Source organism: Ascaphus truei, chromosome 4 (genome assembly GCF_040206685.1).
Source record: "Ascaphus truei isolate aAscTru1 chromosome 4, aAscTru1.hap1, whole genome shotgun sequence".
NCBI lineage: Eukaryota > Metazoa > Chordata > Amphibia > Anura > Ascaphidae > Ascaphus > Ascaphus truei.
The window spans coordinates 252,615,298-252,637,179 of NC_134486.1; the positions used below are offsets into that span (position 1 = coordinate 252,615,298).

Sequence of the window (21,882 nt, forward strand, 5' to 3'; positions counted from 1 at the left end):
TGTGTTGTGAATATGTTTTCTCATGCGGGATCGATTAGGTTTTTGCCAGGAGGAGAGTGTAGCAAGGTTACCCTCCCTTGCCTCCTCCCTGGCAGTGGTCCCGTCGCTCAGGAAGGTTTGTGTGAGTTGTGTAAGCCATGTTGTGGTTGGCGCTGTCGGAAGAGGAGGTCCTGGCTGTTCAGGATTTCCTCCATGGACTGGAGGCGGCGTGCTCAATCCTGATGGAGCCTGTGAAGGGAGAGGTAGTGTCCATGTTGCTAGTCAAACCCCTGGACTAAGCCAGACCCATTCCCCCTAGGCCCCAGCTAGTCTCCCCTTCACTGTAGTGGAGTGTTGTAGGGCTGGCCAGTAGTGATGGACCTGCCCCTTTAGTGCGTGGAGAAGAGAACCAGCGACGCCAATGGAGCCGCAGCTGAGTATTCCCCTGGTCTGGTGGAATGACCGCACGGTGCTACCAAAAGTAGGGAGAGAGGGGATTATGTCGGAGGCCCTGCATCGTGGGATCATAGATGCAGCCTAATGAATACCCTGGTGTACCAGAGTACCCAGGAAGGTACCCATGTGCACCTACACTACACGTGGGAGGGTAGCGCTGCCCTCCCATGTACAATTGGGTGGGGATTGTTCTGCCGAACACCAGATTCTAGATGTCATGGGCATTATCTGCATTGTGGGGACACAATTACGGTTATCATTGTTACCTGATGATATATATATTACTATGTATGTGCTGTTATTGTGGAGAATACTATGAGACTAGATAAGAGTGTTACATGTACAATGTTTGGATTGTGATTGTTTGGGGTATACCGGTTCCTGTGAGGGGCTATCCCACCCACGCTGGGATCCTCATGGGTGGAGGCCCTGCACCAGCCATCCTAGGCTCCCCAGGAGCGGAGGCTTAGGCCTTCTGTAAGCCTAAAAGGTAGCACCATAACACTATTATCTGCGGTTTCCCTCTGGGGTAGGGAAAGGGTGTTACACTTCCTTATTTATTATTTATTTTGCACCGTATATAAAAAAAAAAATTGGTCCACTGGTTAACAATACAGTAGATTGGGAATCTCTTCTAAATATAAAGTGCCTAATTGCTATCACTGAATATAAATAGTAACAATCTAAAATGCAGATGGCGAACTGGCATAAATGCATGACACAACCCTAACTTAATCATTTGCATATGCCCTAATTGTTTTTAGAAAAAGTATAGAATAGAGATGACCATGCAATGTAGTAAATGCTTAATTTTGTTGTTCATGTTAGTGCTAATATTCAGCAAATAAAATAACACTTGTGGGCACATTCACATGTCTCAGACAGGTCTGCAACCCCGTTTTTCCCAATTATCCTTAGCAAAAAGTATTTCCACTGCAGCCAGGGATTCTGGGTAATGACATGCAAATGAGCACTCACAGTTTGCACTTTTTGCTTCTTGTCCAACTTTATATGGACCCCTATAGGCTTATGCCTAATGTATTACACAGCTTTTCAGCACAGCCTACTCACAGACAGCTGATTCGACCATTTGGGTCTCATCAGTCTTAGTCGAGTGCTCATGTACATGTCATTGCAATATATTGCAAGGGGTATTTTTATTTCCTGTACGGTGGGGGGGGGGGGGGGGTCTGTCACTTTTTTACTCACCATAACTTGTTTTGTGCTTAATTCAGAATCTGATTTCAAATACTGCACATAACTTACTAGAGATGAATAAAACGTTTGCAAAATCTTGCAAACCACACAAAATTTGCCTGTTTGTTTTTTACCGGCAGAACCTTGCATGACCTAGTCAGTTTGCAAGCGATTCACCAAGCATTAGGTCAATATGCACTCGTGCTTAATATGCAAAATTCTGTCAAATTGATAGATAGCTCAGATTATCAATAGGACCCACACCTTGTTTTGCTCACTCCTTGGCAATATTTTCCTGAACGTTTGTGGAATTGTGGAATATACAGTAGGTCTTATTTTGCACCATTATCAGCTGATTTGAGGCTTGTCGAAATATTTAGCAAAAACACGAAATATAAAAATAAAACCACTATAAATTAAGCAACTGCATCTCTGTCATTCACCTTCACATAGTGGTATGATTATAATTTGTATATGTTTACAGTCACCAAATGATCATTCTACTGCAGTAAAAATTCCTACTGAGCTGTAACACATGTTTTCCCTCCAATCAGAAGGCCTCGTTGGGGCTATATGTAAATCAGATTGTTTTCAAATTGTTGTACTTTCACAAAGACTAACAATTACTCATCATTCCATCCTCAAGCTTGTGCATCAAATATAATAAATGATGAGCCAGATGCTTTATGCATCTCAAGTAACTTTCGTAGCGCTGGTAACTGCCAACTCTTGTGGTTTATATAATTCCAGCAATGGGAAGAAAACTAGGGCGAAGAAAGATACAGGTAGACATGAATATACTGTACTATACCACAATTATTATATGTTATCATATATGTGTCAAATAATTCCTTCCCCTGCTCTTCACAATGCTATTTTCAGCTTTTTCCCTTGTACTGTGTATGTACATTTGTTTAACCTTCCGTAAATGTATTCTGAATAGCTTATGTAGCCAGGTCCTCCGGTACCACCCCTTCTTGCCCTGGTGCTAGTGGGAGCTGCCGGGGCGGCCGCGTCACCAGGGACTCCCGGAGGTATTGGCTCAGGGCACCGCCATGTTATGCATAATTAGCGCCTGCGCAGTAGAGCGATAGTTGAGGTGGCCCCTACAGATAGAGTTGCGCATGCGCAGTGATACAGGAGAGGCGGCTATTTTAGATAGGAGTATCCCTAGCGGCGGCCATTACCAGGGAAGGCTCTGTGTGGGACTACAAGTTCCATGAGCCTCAGGGAGTTGGGATGCCAGGAGGTCACAGCAGCCAATGGGGTTGTCAGAACTCTCTGCTCTCTGATTCTGAGGCATTCCGCGCGCTGGAGAAAACAGGCAGTTGGTGACAGTTGGTACTGGGAGTGCAAGGGGAGAGGAGGTGCATAGTGCACGGGGTCAGTGACCCACTGCATAGGCCAGAATATTCCCCTAGGCCCCAGTGCAGGCCCTGAGTCACCACCAACTTGTTATTTATTTGATTACCACGTGTATTACTGCTGTGAAGCACTATGTACATTAATGGCGCTATATAAATAAAGACATACAATACAATACAATACTGCAGGGAACAGTCCTAGATAGGGACTTTACACTTACTATAGTAGCAGTCAGGGACACAGCAATTTCCTGCGCTGCATGGTGATCTGCAGTTTGGGATCAAACTGCAGTATTGAGTCAAGAATCGTGAGAGACGACGATGGATCGGCAGATCCTTTTCGAAGTAACAGCTACCGGGTGCTGGAGCGCCCGGCAGGTATTATAATAAGTGCACCAACACCAGTACCTGCAGGCCCTGAGTACGCCTTTGGGGTGGGTTCTTTGAAGACACTGGGGGTTAAGTGACTAAGGAACTGGTCCAGTACATTGGACATGGTGTGAGGTGCACACAGTGTTGGGAGAGGGACACTTGTACAGTGGAGTGCATTCTGGACTTTTGATATATAGTTATATTCATCATAGAAGTGTATGTGTTCACTATAGTTGTATTTGCCATATATGATATATGTTATATGCTGTTCAATGTCATATGCAATATATGTGTATTCATGCCACAAGTATATAGTAAATGTTACAGAGTTGTGGATTGTTATTATTATTCTTGTCCAGGGGAATCTCACATATCGGGGATCCTGGGCAAGTGGAGGCGCTGCCAAATTACTTATTGTTGCCCTAGGCTCCCAGTTAGCGGAGGCTCCGATCTCTGTGAGCCACAGGTATATACAGCATCAGTAGACCCATATAGTTATAAGAAAAGAGGGTTACACTTATATCAATATTATCAATTCTGACTTTATCAATTACCGTGCGTCTTTCAGAATTGAAAATGAACCTAATTTTATACTAGTGTATGAGATTGGGCGGCAACTGTTCATTGTGTGTGTGGCAAACCGAGGAGGGATGATGAGAATAGACTTTGGCCTCTGTGTACGTGTGGGATACGTCTGATAGAGGGCTCCCCCTAGGATAGAGATTGTAGAAAATTGAGGAGAGAGGGTGGAGGAAACTGAAGCTGCAAACAGAAAAAGACGAGGAGCAGGTGGGTACTGAAGGTAATTTGTGAGGGGCCTGTGGCTTCCCCTGTGGATGGGCTCATGTGATTCAGATGCCATTTTGTCTTGCAAGACCCCATCTTGTCGGGAAGTTGGTAGCTAGAGATAAGATTTTATGAAATCTGTATAATTTGTACCATGGGAGAAAAACAAGTAAAATGAATGAGAAATATATTGGGTACAGAACAATATATTCCCAAGGAAAAGATAAGAATATAGGAACTAGGCCCAGACTTCTGGTAGATTACCTTCAAAGACAAAAACATGTTTTTCTGCTCATCATTGGATAGCATTAGCAGCTATGTATAGTTTGGCTGGTAGCAAGCAAATTGCAGCACAATGTGAGAGGGAGGGCAATAACTTTGTATGACAAATGAAAAGAGTACATATATGTTAAGACATACATAGACAATAGGAAGGAGGTCCCTGCCCCAGAAGCTTACATTGTGGCTCATATCCTTATAGGGAAGAATGTACATAGATTTGCTTATGTTATGGATGTGGTAGAAGAAACAAGATAAAACACTAACCCTCCTTTCTCAGTGTAAATATTTAACCCACTACTGTTACTAATGCCCTTAGTTAGTTCAATTTGATCCTAGGTGTAAATGCACCTTTAGCTGTAAATGAAAGAAAAAATATAAATTGGTCAATATTGTAATGGGTATTATTTTATGAAAAATGTAAACTGTAGAACAGACCATACCTTTCATATTATTGGTTTCCACTATGGCAGTCATGTCTTTCTCAGTCCCCTGCTGCAATGTGTCTTCTTGACAATTGACTTGTGACTCTGATGAGGCTCCAGCAGTTTCTAAATTCTAAAATGCATAAGACAACATGACTAAGATCCTATTAATGGCAAAAATATATATATTTTTACTGTAATGTTTAACATATAAGGAATGACCTAAGAGGTCAAAATAGGAACACACATAACAGAAAAGAAAAATAAATCCATAATGAATGCACTCAGTGCTGTAGTCTGTAATGATTAAATTAATTTTAAATAATTTATTAATGAATTAATAATATGATAAATTGGTATTTAAATCTGTGGCCAACTAATATACATACAGAGATACAAAAGTAAATAAGTGATATACAATATAATGTTGAACTGCTGTATTTAAATGTTGGTATATTAACCACATTTAATTAGGCGGGTGTTATTAGTATATTACACACCAGTATTTTACTTGAATAAACTCCACACTCACTAGTTGAGAGTGGAGCAAAATCTTACTCTCAAAATAGGAATACAGAATGCATAAAATACATTTGGATTTGTAACCAAATAGATAACAGAATGTTTATGTAAATATAATACAGATGTAGAGAATGGTATTACTTAATCCTATTGAAGTGATGCTTTAAGAGTACCCGATTATTACTGTCAATCACATTGAAGCAATGGCAACGCGTCCTTAATGCATGCAACATTTACTGTGTTTTTCCTGCATTATTCCACGTTGGTGGGGGTAATACAGTTGGATATGTCTTTGTAACCAGCCCAACTAACACACAAGTAAAAAAAAAAAAAATATATATATATATATCTATATCTATAGATTTTATAATCTGGTCACAAGAATTAAAATAAAACAAAGCCATCTATCATTTTACTGCACACCACACGGCTCCTCATTCGAGGTTCCCCTAACCTTTCTATAGCATAAAACTCCAGTCCTAGAAGCGCAGATAGTGCTAGGAAACAAATCCCCCCCCCCTCCCAGAAATGATAATATTGTGTGTGTATGTATGTATGTATATATGTATGTATGTATGTATGTATGTATGTATGTATGTATGTATGTATGTATGTATGTATGTATGGCAATGAACCCTGGGGCTCCTTGAAGCAGTCTCAGGGGTTCCTCCTGCAAGATCTTTGCAACACCTTCCTGTTTGTGATCATTTGTTGTCAAAATTCCTAGCAGCTTGACCTGTAAATTGTAACAATATATAATGTTACCTTAGTAATATAAGGATACATTGTAGCTGCTGAGTTACACTGACTGAAGCAGCCATTATGTTAGGCACACAATCAGGATTTTGTCAGATTTATAACAGGAACACCAAACGATTGCCAGCTTAGGTAAGAAGGTAGAATTATACATTGTCACACGCTTTATATATACAAATAAGAAAAGAAGGGGGGAATGTAGTATTGCGGCTGTACGGGACATTAGGGCTCACTTTGATATTACACCTGACGAAGGGAGGGTGTCTCCCCCCCTCCCCGGAAACGCTGTGTTCACTTATGTTTTCTGCATGAATGTGAAGATGATTAAAAACATGCACCAAGTCAACATTGAAGTGATTTAATTCCTTCATGCGGCTGCTTTATGGTGATATATACACTATATTCACATCAAGCAAGAGGTCTCCCAGCTCTAGCTACACTTCTTGGATTAGGGTGGTAACACACAATTAAACACAAATTAACAGAAACAAAACCATCTGCGATCAAAAGAACTATAGTAATAGCTTCAATTCTTCGTTGTGTTAGTCTTTTGCAGGATTGTGTTAGAAAAGCCACAGTTACGGTACTTATCAGCCCACACTGACAGCATCAGACTATTCACACCTCCAATGTAGCTCACCACCTTGCCACTTCCTGAACTATACTGTATGTTGTACAGTACTGTACTGTAGTTCTCAAACCATAGCAGACTCCCTGAAAGGAACCTCTTTCAGACTATAGTGCTGCACGGAAAGCACACGAAGTCTGACTCTTGTGATATGAGATTTGATTATTAAAAAGTAGTCTCAATTATTCCGAACATCTATTTCTGACTTCTTGATATTAGATATACTGTAGGTTTTTATTTATCAAAGTATGTTATACTAGGAGGATGGGGGGGGAGGGGAGGGAGAAAGTGGTCTATCAAACATCAGAAGATTTAAAACTCGTCTATCAAACATCAGCAGATTTATCAAAGAAAATAAGTTCCATTGAGAATAATATATACATATTGTCGTTTCTTAATTAATATTTTGTAAATTATTTTAGGTCCCTTAACCCAGAAGATTTTTTTTTTCCTGTCACTAGAGAACTGATGTACACATGTGTGCATGAGTTAGAGGATGTAACGTATTTATATATGCTGCCCTGCATAGACTATGGTGGGAAGAGAAACCTATGCAAATGAACTTCTTTAGCAGGAGAAGAGCAGCCTCTGTGGAGGAAAGTGGAGCACTGTGCAGGGCACAAGTACAGGAACCAGCAAACCATAGGTTAAAAACTACATTATTAAGCAACTAAGGGAGACACCCACAGTGGTTGCTACACTGTTGGTGTCTCCCTTAGATGCTTAATAAAGTCGTTTTAAACCTATGGTGTGCTGGTTCCTGTACTTTTGTCCGGCGCAGTGCTCCACTTTCCTCCCCAGAGGCTGCTCTTCTCCTGATCTTCTACCAAGTTGGATGCACGCTTGCACGGATTGCTTTCACTTCATACAGTGAGTGTACTGGGTTATTGCCTGGCTTGTTACTGACTGTGTTACCTGTATGTTCTGTGGCTCTATCTGGGTGTGGTTGGTTAAAAGGGGACGCTCTACCATTGGTATTTGTGTCTCCCTAGTACCCTATAAATCCCACTCTGTGGTTTAAGCCTGTTGGATTTGGCGGTCACATGTTTATGAACTATAGGTTGTGATGACACTTCGTGTCAGTACTCCTTTTCAATATATTGGAGCAGCTTTATAAGGACTTATAGACCCAGGATCAAGATTGCTATTATCCGTTATATAAGGGACTAGCTGATATACCCGGTGTTGCCCGGGCGTGGAAGGGCAGGGGGCATGGAATGGAAGGGGGGGGGGGGGCAAAGGGCAGGGAGGGGGGGGGCAAAGGGTAGGGGGGGCAAAGGGCAGGGAGTGGGGGGCAAATGGCATGGAGGGGGGGGACTCAATCCCCCCCCCACACACCCACACAATTCCCCCCCACACACACACACAATCCCCCTCCCCACACAATCCCCCCCCCCACACATAATCACACAACCCCCCCCACACACACATTTCCCCCCCACACACACACACACACTCAATCCCCCCCCCACACACACACTCAATCCCCCCCAGCCCCCATACACACACACTCAATCCCCCCCACCCCCCACACACACACACTCAATCACTCCCCCCCCCCCCCCCACCACCACCACCAACACACACACTTAATCAGTCCACAATTTCACCTGGGGGGGGGCGACATGCTCCGATCCCCCAACCCCCCATGCTGCTGAAAACGGGAAGCAGACAGGAAGAGAAGGAGGGGCTGTCTGTGTGCAGTGAGAAGCCCCGCCCCCTCTGCAAGACACAGACATATAGAAGCAGCAGCACGGATCTTCTGGCCCCGCCCCCTCTGCAAGACACAGACATAGAAGCAGCAGCACGGATCTTCTGGCCCTGCCCCCTCTGCAAGACACAGAGATAGAAGCAGCAGCACGGAGCGCCCGTGTGTGTGTGTGTGTGTGTGTGTGTGTGTGTGTGTGGCCCGTCACTCCGCCTCAGGCCAATGAGAGGTGTGCGGGGGCGGGCGGCCCAAGGGACCAATGAGATTTCCCCTAGGGACACCGGATATCCAGACAGGCATACAGTGCTTTCACTAATATAGTATAAGATTTATTGGATGTTATCTGTCATATGCCTGTGATTCGTTTCTGTTGCACCGTGGGTGGACTCTATGTCCTTTCTTTCGAACTTCTTTAGCAAATGTCTCCATTTGTCTTTTGATGGCTAAAGCCTGTATTTCTTGTATGAGGAAATAATGATTCTAATACAGAGGAGAGAAGTAGTGTCTTGTAGGTAATGCAGAGTTTGATGGAGAGCTATTGAAGTGATAAACAATGCATAAATATATATATATATATATATATATATATATAAAAACATGGTATTTGAAGCAAAAAGTGGCAGAGTGTGCTCATTTGCATGTCATTTCCCAGAATCCCTTGCTGCAGTGGAATTGCTGTGTGCTGGGTGATAATGGTGAAAGGCGGGGTTGCAGACCTGCCTAAGACATGCAGATGAGCATACAGTTGTATTTACATTTGTGTATATATATATATATATATATATGTGTGTGTATATATATATATGAAAAAGAAAAGAAAAAAGCGCACCCCCTAGTGCATTATCTTCACAGTAGGAAGATGAATATTTATTTATAAAAATAGGTGGTTGGCAATGCACACTTACAAGAAATGTTATATCTTACAACCCAAGTTATATCTTATAATCCAACCCGGATCATTGAGATGTTGGTGATGGACCGCTTTATTCGAGCATTACCCCAGGACCTATGACAATGGGTGGGACAAGGACATCCCCTCACTTGTGATGCCATGGTGGGTGCAGTGGAATGTTTTCTGGCTACCCGAGAACTGTCACGTTCCGCGTTCTCTTGCACAAACCAAAATCCAACTCGAACTTTAGAAGCCAGTGCTGGAACAAAGACCCACAGCCGGCCGCATGGTTTGAGGGAGCAGAAGAAACCCCAGATAAGGACAGAAACTCTAACTCTCTGAAAGGTTTTCAAGACTGGGCCAAGTGTTTGTTTTGAGTGTGGGGAGGCCGGACATATTAAGACCCACTACCCTAAGTTGCATGAACCAATGGAGTGTGCGTATGGCTCTTAGGTCAGAGTTCTGTGGAGTGGCATGTGTGACCCGGGGGGATATAAAAAAACACACCACGGTGGTTTTAAACGGTAAACCAATCTCCACCCTGGTAGACTCAGGGAGTGATATTAACTTGGTATCAGGGAAGCTGGTTAATCCTCTCCAGTTACGCCAGGGTGAGAAAATGCGGGTATATTATGTGTACATGGGTGTACGCTTCCCTATGCCACGACTCCAATAAAAGTAAAGGTCGAGGGGCAAGTCGTCCAAACTACGGCAGCAATTGTACCAAAGTTGCCCCATTCCCTAGTTTTAGGATGTAGTTTTTCAGGTTTTGACACCCTGATCATGGGACAACTAGCCTTAAACGCTACTACTCCTGATGATATTTTTCCATTTGCAGACTGTGAGTTGGTCTCTGAGGTGTCTGAAACCCCTACATCAAAATGAGAACGTAGGAAGCAAATACAAAAGATACAACAGATCTACCATATAAATCTATTAAAATCCTGGAAGGATAGAGAGGTATGTCTGACATTGGTAGCTAACCCATCTAAGAAAGTGGAGGATCCACAAGTTCGAATATCATCAGAGCTCACTCCCGACAGGGGAAGCTGTAAAATTGATAAATAGGAACAGGGACGTATTTTCCAGCATACCCAGGTGGTTTCCCATGATATAGTCACCAAGCCGGGAATCGCTGTTAAGATAAGACACTATAGAATCTCAGAAGCCAGAAGAAGGGCTATTCAGTTGGAGGTAAAGAAGATGCTAGACCTGGGGGTAATTGTGGAGTCCCATAGTTAATGGTCCAGCCCTATCGTCTTGGTACCTGAGCCAGATGGGTCGAAACAGTTTGGTAATGACTTAAGAAAAGTCAACAAAGTCTCGAAGTTTGACACCTATCTTATGCCTTGGGTAAACGAGTTAATTGAGAGGCTGGCGAGAGCTCTTTTTCTAACCACTTTAGATCTTACAAAGGGTTATTGGCAAATCCCATTAATGACTAAAGAGAAAACAGCATTCTCCACACCTGATGGCCTCTTCCAGGATAATATTTTAGCCTTTGGCCTTCATGGGGCGCCGGCAACCTTCCAAAGGTTGATAAATAAATTGTTACAACCGCACTCGAACTACGCCTCAGCATACTTAGACGATGTGGTAATTCACAGTCCAGATTGGGACTCAAATCTACAAAAGGTTGAGGCAGTGTTGAGAACCTTTTGGGAGGCAGGTTTCCAGCCAACCCAACTAAATGTTCAGTTGGGTTGGCGTAAGCAAAATATCTTGGCTATGTTGTGGGTAGGGGAACTGTAAATCCCCAGCTCAATAAAGTAGAAGCCACTGAGAACTGGCCTGTCCCCTTAGAAAAAACAGATTAGGACATTCCTAGGCATTGTGGGATCCTACAGGCAATTCATACCCCATTTTGCAACCTGGGCTGCATTGCTTTCGAACTTAATATAAGCAAGGGCACCCGATGTGGTAAAATGGAGCAGTGGTGTGGAGACCGCGTTTTTAGACCTGCATACAGCGCTCTGTAGTCACCCAGTCTTGGTAGCCCCAAATTTTACAAAATCTTTTTTTTCCTGCAAACTGATGCTTACAAAGCAGGTCTCGGATCTGTCCTGTCCCAGTTTGTAGGAGATGAGGAACACCCGGTCTTGTATTTAAGTTGCAAGTTGTGTCCCCGCGAACAAAGGTACAATACTGTAGAAAAAGAGTGCCTGGCAGTAAAGTGGGCAACAGGCACGTTAACATGTTACCTCTTAGGCAGGTCTTTCACCTGTATTAGAGACCATGCACCTTTACAATGGATGCATAGAAACAAAGAAAAGAACTCCAGGGTTACCCACTGGTTTCTGTCATTACAACCCTTTAATTTCACAATACAGCACCGACCAGGCATATTGCACGGTAATGCAGGTGCACTTTCTAGGGTGCACAGTCTTCGTGCATGGGCTGCTCCACACGGAGATGTTACGCTGGGGATGGGGATATGTGACAGTCATAGATTCTGTTTATGTGAATAGGAGGTTGCACTATGCCTGCTTCCCAGTATGCAAGGGGTTAACTCCGCTGGCTATGCAGTCCACAGTTTATCTTAATTAAGGTAGCTTTCCTGCTTTAAAAAGGGGAAGAGGTAATGCCTCTCTAGCAGCAGTCTTTCTCAGGGACCTATTCACAAAGCAGTGATAAAATTAGTGCATTTGCGCCCAACTATGGGGCCTATGCACTAACAGCCGGGCTGTTTAAATCGCCATTTGTGACAGCATTGCTATCAACGTATGCAGAAAGCCCCGAATACCTATGATAGTAACATTTGCAAAACTGGCGAGTAGCCGGCGACGAGAAGATCGCCCCTCTTAAAAGGGCTCACCCGGCGATTTCTTTCTGCTGCAGAGAGAGAGCCGCCTCTCCTTGCGCAAATCTCGTCAGAGATCAAATTTTCTTTTAATATAAAATGTAATACTAGTGTATTGTAGCAGGGGGTCTCCGGTCAGAACCTTGTTGATTTGAGGTCAGGAACCCACTGCTTCCAAAGATACAGGCCCGTTAAGGGGTGCTGGTATGTCCTATGCATTTTATTCCCACGGTCACATGACGCAGGACATTTAAATGCATCGGAGATACCGGCACAAGTATTAAAACCCAAATAAAAAATTGAACACATTTGTTACTATAGCGGCTATCTGCTATGGTAATGAAGCTGCTTTTATGTCATTTTTATTAATAGTGTGCGGGAGCTGGGGGTCTCCTGAGATGAACCGCGTTGATTTCAGTCTCGGGGACCCCCTACTTCCTGAGTTACAGGCCCATATATGGGGTGCCGGTATCTCTTTCATTATTTAAATCACCCGGTCACGTGACGCGGATGATTTAAAAATGGCGGTAATACCGGTACCCAATGCTCTATACCAGGGCCTGTAACTCGGGAAGCAAGGGGTCGCTGAGGCATAAATCAAAGCGCTTCAGCTCAGAAGACCCCCTGCTCCCGCACACTATTAATAAAAATTACATAAAAGCAGCCTCATTAACTTAGCGGATAGCCGCTAAGGCAATGAAGGGGTTAAAGCACAATAGCAGGTTTATTGGGGGTAGAGGGGGTGAATGAAGGGGGTACTTGGCCCTTCACTCACCCACTCTGCCCCCAATAAACATTACAATATGTACTACCCACCAATGCACAACCCACCCCCTGTAACCCCACATAAAAGCATTTAAAAAAAATTCTACACAGGACTTATACCTTAGGCCAGCGGGGGTCCTCGAGTGGTCCCCGCGGCTGTCCAGAAGCCCCACGGGTGTCCAAGGGGTCCTCGGGGGGTCCCCGCGGGTGCCTGGGTGTCCTCAGATGGTTCCCGTGGGTGTCCAGGGACCTCTAGGTGGTCCCCGCATGTGTCCAGGGGCACCGTGGGGGTCCTCGGGTGGTCCCCACAGATGTCTGGGGGTCCTCGGGTTGTTCCCATGGGTGTCCGGGGGCCTCAAAGTGGTTCCCACGGGTGTCCAGGGTCCCCACAGGGGTCCTCGGGTTGTCCCCATGGGTATCTGGGGGTCCTCTGGTGGTTCCCGTGGGTGTCCGGGGGCCTCAAAGTGGTCCCCGCGGGTATCAGGGGGCCACACGGGGGTTCCCCGCTGGCCTGCAGTATCAATCCTGTGCATACAAAAATGCAAAACATTCAAATAAATACCCCCCAATACATACAGTACAGTAATGGGCAAAATTACTGTTATCCAGATATGGATAATAGTGCATTTGCCCATTTAAAATAAAACATAAATCAGCATCATAAAGTAAATAAAACTTGCCATTACCCCTGCCATGATGAAGGCCATCCTCATCATCATCATCACCATCCTTGTCAGTGGGCATCAATAATACAATAAAAAATACTATCTAATGGCCCCATACCCCTTAATTACCTTAGAGGTTAGTAACTGCTATAGTAATTAAGGGGTTAAACCACCCTCACCCGCTACCCAACCACCCTTCCCAGGGACCCCACCCCCGCTACCCATTGATTGGCACACTGTTAAAGCATGCCCATATAATATGGGCATACTTTGCCACTTTAGCAATAAATGGGGAAGCTAAAAAAAAAAAAACAGGCCCAAAATAAAACACATTACATAGACACATTGAAAAATAAACACATTACAAATGCCAATAAACCAATTGATTGGCACAGTATTAAAGCATGCCCATATAATATGTGCATGATTTAACACAATCAGTCAATGGTCAACCTAAAAAAAAAAAAAACTACCACCAACAATATCAAATTCAATCAAAACAACCAACAGACATCCGTGGAGACAACCTGAGGGCCCCCAGACACCCGCTGGGACCATCCAAGGACCTCTGTGGGGACCCCGGAGGACCCCCAATCACCCGCGGGGAACACCAGAGGATCCCATGACACCTGTGGGGCCCCTTGACACCCACAGGGACCACCCAAGGACCCCATCGCATCTGTGGGGACCCCAGATACCCGCAGGTACCACCCGAGGTCCCCCGGACACCCGTGAAGCCCATGGACACCCACGGGGACCACCCAGAGACCCTCATGGGGCCCCTGGACAACCACCGAGACCACCCGAGGCACTTGTGGGGACCACCCAAAGACCCCTGGATATCCGTGGGGGCCCCAGACACCCGCGAGGACCACCCGAGGACCCCCGGACACCCGAGGGGACCACCCGGAGACCCCCTGCCGGCCTCTAGTATTAATGCTGAGCTGATAATAAATAAATAATGCATTTATGCATGTCTCAATCCCTTTTGCACCAGCTGGTGAAAAAAGATGGCGAGATTTTATACTCCGATAAACTTAGCACTGCTTTGTGAATAGCAGTTACTGGCAAAAAAAACGGTGGATTTGCCATTTTTTGGCCTATCGGACGACTTTTTTTTTCACTGACTGTTTATGGATGATAAAAAGACATTATAGCGCAATACTGCATGGTTATCACGGCTTTGTGAATAGCAGAGTATGCAGTATCACGCTATAAAGTCATGTATCACCCTTTAAACCACTTATCACTGCTTTGTGAATAGCAGAGTATGCAGTATCACGCTATAAAGGCATGTATCACCCTTTAAACCACTTATCACTGCTTTGTGAATAGGCCCCTGAGAGAGAAGAAGGACAAACAGACAGAACTGTGTCGCCTCCTCGCTAACCACGGTCATCCTGCCACAATATGCTTGCACAGGTGCTCCATGCCTGCTCAAATCACCTTGTAATGCTTAAACCGCAGATGTTCAGAATCTTGAATACCCCTACTGGGTTAAGTTAATGTTTCTTTTCACTTTCTCTTTTTACCTTTACAGGCATTGATATGCATTTAACAAAGTCTAAGCACACAAGATGAACGCATAAGGCTGCGCTTACAGTGCCGGTGACGCAACGTCGCCCGAAAACAAATGCATTGTCGCTGCCGTGTGTCTTATAGTAAGCGCGCCGGCGACAAAGCGACGGGGCGACGTGGCAACACGATTTTCGAAAGCCGGGAATGTTTGATTTTTCAGGGACTGTCGCCTCATGTGACAGCCCCTGAACCAATCAATGCCCTGGTCGCCCGCACAAAGCGAAATACAACTTTCGCTAGCAGTGACGGCGACAGGTGATGTCATGCGTCGCCGTTATGGGCACTATACGCGCGGCCTAAGAAGGCAATGATGATTAACCACAAGCTAGTAAAATAATTACATTTAAAGCAGTAATCCTGCCTTGAAATTATTAGTTTTATTTTTTTACATATTTGGAACCAGGGTGTACTGTGGTGCAGAACCTTATTTTCAGAGCCGTTCACCCCAGTTTCTGAAATAATAGTGACAGTGCTCCCTCTACAGAAACCAGTATGAACACCAAACCTCGCGTAAACCGCAGGCCAATAACAAGCTACAATGTCATTGGTTGCGGCTTCCTATTGCTTGACATCTGCATCCATGTTGGATCCTCCATGAGGAGCTCCAGCGCTGAAAATAATGAAAATAGCACGTTATTGCACACATTAACGCGTTAAACCTCTGGTTCCAATTATGTCAAACATTATTTAAATGTTTTCCTCAGGATTGCTGCTTGAACTGTTGTTATGATCACATTCAAAAAACAGTTTTGCCCGATTTGCTGTAAGATCTGATCTGATTGAAGATGAGTCTCAAAATGAAAAGCCAGCTTTGGCAATTTTTATTCTAAATGTTAAACGGTGAGAAAATTGTATGTTCTCTTTTCAATGTCGTCAATCATTTAGAACATTCTGAATGAGGAGGCAACAACTTCACACTGGAAACCTACAGTGAGGCGCTGCTTATCAGAAACAATGTAAATTAGTGCTTCTGCAGCTTTGCAAAAGTGCCGGAGCAGAGAATGCACAGTTGTATGAATTCATTTTTATGACAGCAGTATTCCACTGAAATTCTGTATACTTCAAGTAGCTGGGATGCAATTTTTTTTTTCCAAAACAAAAAAAAGTGAAAAACAATCAATCAGGAGACATTTTCAAAATCGTTCAGTAAATGTGCAAACTGCTGGAAATATACTGCCATTGTAAAGCAATAAAGAATTGCACGATGTTGTTCTCATACTGTAAGTGCTGTAGCCACTGAAGCTTAGGAAGACAGCTGATGAAAATATAGCCTCGCCACCCTGAATATAGAAAACCACATAAGCAGTTATAGTTATAGAGGGCCTATAAAGGTACAGAGAACCAAAAATGTATTGTGTTCATTGAATGGTGATGTCTACGGTCAAGTAAGCAAATCGCAGAGGAGGGGGGGGGGAAGAAAGAGATACTAAGAAAAACAAAAGTTAAAGTGAAAATAGAAAAAAAAATTTTAAGAAGGATAGAGGACGTTCACGGGTTTGAAACCTGAATCATACTTTCTGAATTAGTTTTAGTATCCAAATGAAGTACGAGTCAAACCCCAAGAAAGGTTCATCATTCTCAGCTTCTTTTCACTTGTTTTTTTTGTTTGTTTTTGTTTTTGTTTTTAGAAAAATGGTCAAACAATTTGAACTGTTAAAACTTTTTAAAAAGTTGGATAAAATAAATTCAAAAATCTTTTTAAAATCAAACACCAAAACCAAAACACCAACATTGTTTCAGTACCAAAACACACACAAACATTTGGAACAAGACAAGACAAGTTGCTAGTAGTGGCTTCTAATGAATCCTGAGCTTGCGTGTCCTGATCTGTGTTACTTTTTGATTTCAAGTGCTGGTTGTATTAAGTGTGCAGTTAGAACCAGAAGGAGTTTGAACAAGGAAGTGGTTAAACAAGGTATAGTATATTGAAGTACAGTTTATTGCTGGTACTTATAACTTCATAGTTGCAATAATTAGCAGGATTGTGAATGCCACATGCATGCGCACTTGGAGCAGCCGTTTCAAGGAGCATTCTGTTGTGAGAAGTGTGAGCAGGTGGTCTCTTTGAGTCACAGATTGCTGATCTGAAGAGGAAACTTGAAATATTGAGGGACATTGACAATATTGAAAGGAGTTTAGTGCTCACTGAGCAGGCCCTTGCTGGAACTAGTGGTGCCGATGGTGGCACTGTAAGGGAGGAGCAGGTAGGTAGCTGGGTAACAGAAGGGGAAGCAGGGGGGACAGTCAGGCCAGTTCTGAGCTAACCATCCCAAAAGATTTGCCATATTAAGTGAAGATATTAGGAGTGTCAGGGCAGAAATGGTAAGGCTGTGGTATTTGTACACGTTTGTACCAATGATAAAGTTAGAGAAAGATTGAGGGTCCTAAAGAATGATTTCAGGGATCAAGGCAAAAATATTAAGGCAAGGACCTCCAAGGTAGTATTTTCTGAAATACTATCAGTGCCATGTGCTACCCCAGGGAGACAGTCGCAGATTAGGGAGGTTAATGCATAGCTAAGAAAGTTGTGTAGGAAGGAGGGTTTTGGGTTTTTAGAGCACTGGAACGCCTTTTCCGAGAGGTGCAATCTTTATGCTAGGGATGGATTGCACCTCAATGAAGATGGATCTTCTGTGCTGGGGGGAGAATGCTAAAAAGGTTGGAGGAGATTTTAAACTAGGATTGAGGGGGGAGGGGAAAGAAACAGATAATGACCTAAATAGAATACATGGGGAAATAGCAAGGGCTTATGGAGGTAGAATGGGAGCAACAGCAAGTTTAGCAAGCAGCGAGACACCAATAGTAAATACAGATAATACTTCAAAACTTCTAAAGACTAAACCCAATTGGCACAGAAAGGAAGGAGCAGATAAGATAATAGTACAGACTGGAAAAAAAAACTTAAATGAATCCTTGCTAATGCAAGAAGCCTGACAGATAAAATGGGGGAGCTTGAATTAGTAGCTGCAAGGGAGCAGTATGATATCAAAGGCATTACTGAAACATGGTGGGATGAAACTCATGACTGGGCAGTTAATTTAGAGGGTTATTCCCTTTTTCGGAAGGATCAAGCAAATAGAAGAGGAGGTGGAGTATACTTATGTGTGAAACTGGATCTAAAACCTATTATAAGGGATGATGTCTATGAAGGGAATGATGAAAATGTAGAGACCTTGTGGATTGAAATTAGCAGTGGAGGTAAAAGTATGAAGAAAATGTTTGTAGGGATAAGCTATAAACCACCAAATATCTGTGAGATTGAGGAAGCTAAAATAATTTTGCAAATGGGGAAGGCATCAAAACTAGGTCATATTTGCATAATGGGTGATTTTAAATATCCAGATATAGACTGGGGCAATGAGATTAGCATTACAGCAAAAGGAAACAGGTTTTTGGTGGTGCTTAAATAGCCCAAATTATTGAGGAACCAACCAGGAGAGGGGCAGTACTGAGTTTGGTAATATGAAACAATGTAAAAGTAATAACAAATATTCACGTACTGGAACATTTGGATAACAGTAATCATAGCATGGTCACTTTTGAAATAAATTATCAAAAAAATAATTACTTGGGTTCAACAAAGACCTCAAACTTTAGAAAGGAATATGATAACTATATACAAATATATTTGGGGACAGTACAAGGAGTTTTCAAAAGAACTATTCATCCCAAGGGCAGTACAAAGGACACAGGGTCATTCCTTAAGGCTGGAGGAAAGGAGATTTCACCAGCAACAAAGGAAAGGATTTAGTTAAAATGTGGAATTCATTACCCATAGAGACTGTGATGGCAGATACAATAGATTTGTTCAAAAAAATCTTTTTGAAAGGAAAGCTATACAGGGATATACCAAACAAGTAAACATGGGAAGGATGTTGATCCAGAGAGTAATCTGATTGCCAATTCTTGGAGTCAGGAAGGAATTTATTTTTCCCCTTATGAGATATCATTGAATGATATTTCACTGGGGTTTTTGTTTGCCTTCCTCTGGAACAATATACTGTAAGTACAGATATAGGATAAAGTATCTGTCGTCTAAATTTAGCATAGGTTGAACTTGATGGATGCATGTCTTTTTGCAACCTCATCTACTATGTAACTATGTAATGTAACTATGTAACTACCAACTGTAACCTAGAAAACAGATCACAAATCGAAACCTTACATCTTTTTGCCATTACCATGTTATCTGTTAACCTTAATACAATCAATCGAATTACAGATCTACAGTACTTAAGTTATCACGTAAATAGATTACAAATTTGCGAAAATGTGCATTGAATTTTAAGTGGTAAATAAATGACCAAGTGTATGTAAATTATTACATATAACGTTGAAAACAATTAATTTATGTTACCTCAAGAGTCCTTATTGGCTTAGATACATTTGTATTCAAAGGTGTCTTTGGTGGACGTGGGGGCGGATATTGGTTCTGGTTTTCATACCTCCGCACCATATAATATTCCTCATCGTTAATCTCTTCTACGTTGGTCCTAGTTGGGGCCGAGAAGGTTGCACCTGCAAAACTGCTGACCAGGTGAACAGATAGGTTGAGCCGTTGAACTGGAAGTTCCCAAACAACCTCAGGACTGTCAAATGGACTGATAAGCAAGTAAGAGTCTGTAATTTGCTCTTCAAGCTGTAATACTGCCGTGGTGGCTAGAATGTCTTCTCCCATAGTGGACAAGTCTCTCACAGAGACTTTTACATTCAAAGGTAACTGGAAACTTTTGCACAGCTCCGATAGGTTGTATTGCTGCTTATCATGTATAATTTCCAAAAAGCCACCTTCCACGTACAGGGGAATAATAACTTTTATGAAGCCTGTACTGATTTTTTTAGAACATGCTAATACATCTACAACTGTTACTTTTCCTTCGTGCTGGATGTCACTGGACTGAAACAGCTGGACCAGAAATTCATCCCCAACACATACCGAGGAAAACTCTGTGTGTGATACGTGGAATGACTTTGTTGCAACAACATGAAGATGATCTGTTTCTCTCATTGCAATTTTCAAGTCATAGACAGTTGGAAAAACTCTGGGCTTCCTTTTAAACTTTCCTTTGTAACTGGATGGAATTAGGAAATGTTTCTTTGGAGAATAACTTCTTAACTCCGAGGCTATAATTCTCTGTGCTTGGTACTTTTTATGGAAGATAATCTTTTTTCCTGGTATTAACAAATTGTAAGATGTACAATTTCCTTTAGTGGCTTCTATTATTTCTGCGATCATGGGAAATTCATTGCAGGTTCTTTCAAAGACTTCATGTGTTGTTAGTGTCTGAATGAAACTTTTCATATCAACATTCTGGGTAATGTCCATTACTTCAATATCGAGATCAGTTAAGAGACGAACAACATCCTTTCCAACTGGAAACAAGAAGGACATTTTTTTTTAAAACCGTCTACTTATTTCATATATTATAGACAATGGTCAAAGGATCATGCAGAATACCATAATTGTTTTTATTTTCACACAAAGAGTACCCCAACTTTTTTAAATTACAATTTTATTTTAAAGAAGTTGCATACATATTGCAGAAAACATCCCGATTACCATTTTTACACAAATAGTATTTAGATATTTCAATATAAAATACAGTCCAGTGAGCCTTCCCCCAATGTTTAATAATAAAATGTATTGGTCATCGGAATGGGACATTTGGTCGTGGCTGGTTTGCCGTGACCAAATGACCGGTAGTGATCGTCCAAACACGGTCCTCTGCCATAGCCGATCCGCTGCTGGAACCCCTGCCGCCGGACACTTCTAAGGTAAGTTTAACCGGTTAGGGTACGGGGTTAATTTAAGGGATTTTAGGGGCTAGGGTAGGGGTTAATTTAAAGGGTTTTAGCAGTTTGGATAGGGGGTTAATTTAAAAGGTCTAAACAATTAGGGTAGGGGATAATTTAAGGTGTTTAAGCGATTAGGGTAGGGGGTTAATTTAAGGGGTTTTAATGGTTAGGGAGTTAATTTAAGGAGTTTTAGCGGTTAAGGTAGGGGGTTTATTTAAGGGGTTTAGTGGTTAGGGTAGGGGCTTTAGGGTAAAGGATTAAGGTAGGGGTTTTAGCGTTAGGTATTTACTTTAGCGGTGAAGCAGCCGGCGGTGACAGGTCCTGGTGGAGGGGGGGAGTCACCGGCAGTCATGTGGTCATGTGGTCCTGGCAAAACAGCCGTGACCACATGTCCTAAACCGATTGGTCATATAGCATTATACAGAATGTGTTACAAATGCTTGAAACAGCCAATTGGTTTGGATTATAACAGGTAAATAAAGAGAGTATTAAATAAAAATGCCCAGTACCTGTGCTGCTTTATTAAACTAAAATGGTATACCACATAATGGTAGTTACAATTGAAAATGGCAAAATGATTGTAACATTTCATGAAATCAGACCAAATGTTCATGCTAATTTAGGTGCACCTAGATACTCATTTCAATTTGTTTTAGAGGTCGCAGAACCACACAGCGGTCTTGCAGTTTCTAAATAACTTGATGTGAAATTTGTATCACTTCTATATGACTTGGCCTTAAAGGCTTACACAATATATGCTTGCTTGTTGAAATTGATAATAATAATAGACGTATTTGTCTGGTATAACTAATATTGACATCAGTCTGAGTACATTCCTAGTGGCAAAGTGATTGTTTGACAACATATTAAGAGTAGGCATGCTTTCACCATCAACTTGCTAGTAACCGCACTAC

General features: G+C 42.6%; 1 protein-coding gene across 1 annotated transcript in view; it reads right to left on the reverse strand.

Moving 5' to 3' along the window:
• THEMIS (thymocyte selection associated) overlaps window positions 1-21,882 on the reverse strand; it is an 80,368-nt gene that overhangs the window by 34,026 nt on the left and 24,460 nt on the right. The window contains exons 4-5 of the mRNA XM_075597277.1: window positions 19,530-20,545; window positions 4,877-4,991 (exon numbers count right to left, since the gene is read on the reverse strand). Of these exons, the coding sequence (XP_075453392.1) occupies window positions 4,877-4,991; window positions 19,530-20,545 (1,131 nt within the window). The remainder of the gene's footprint in view (window positions 1-4,876; window positions 4,992-19,529; window positions 20,546-21,882) is intronic.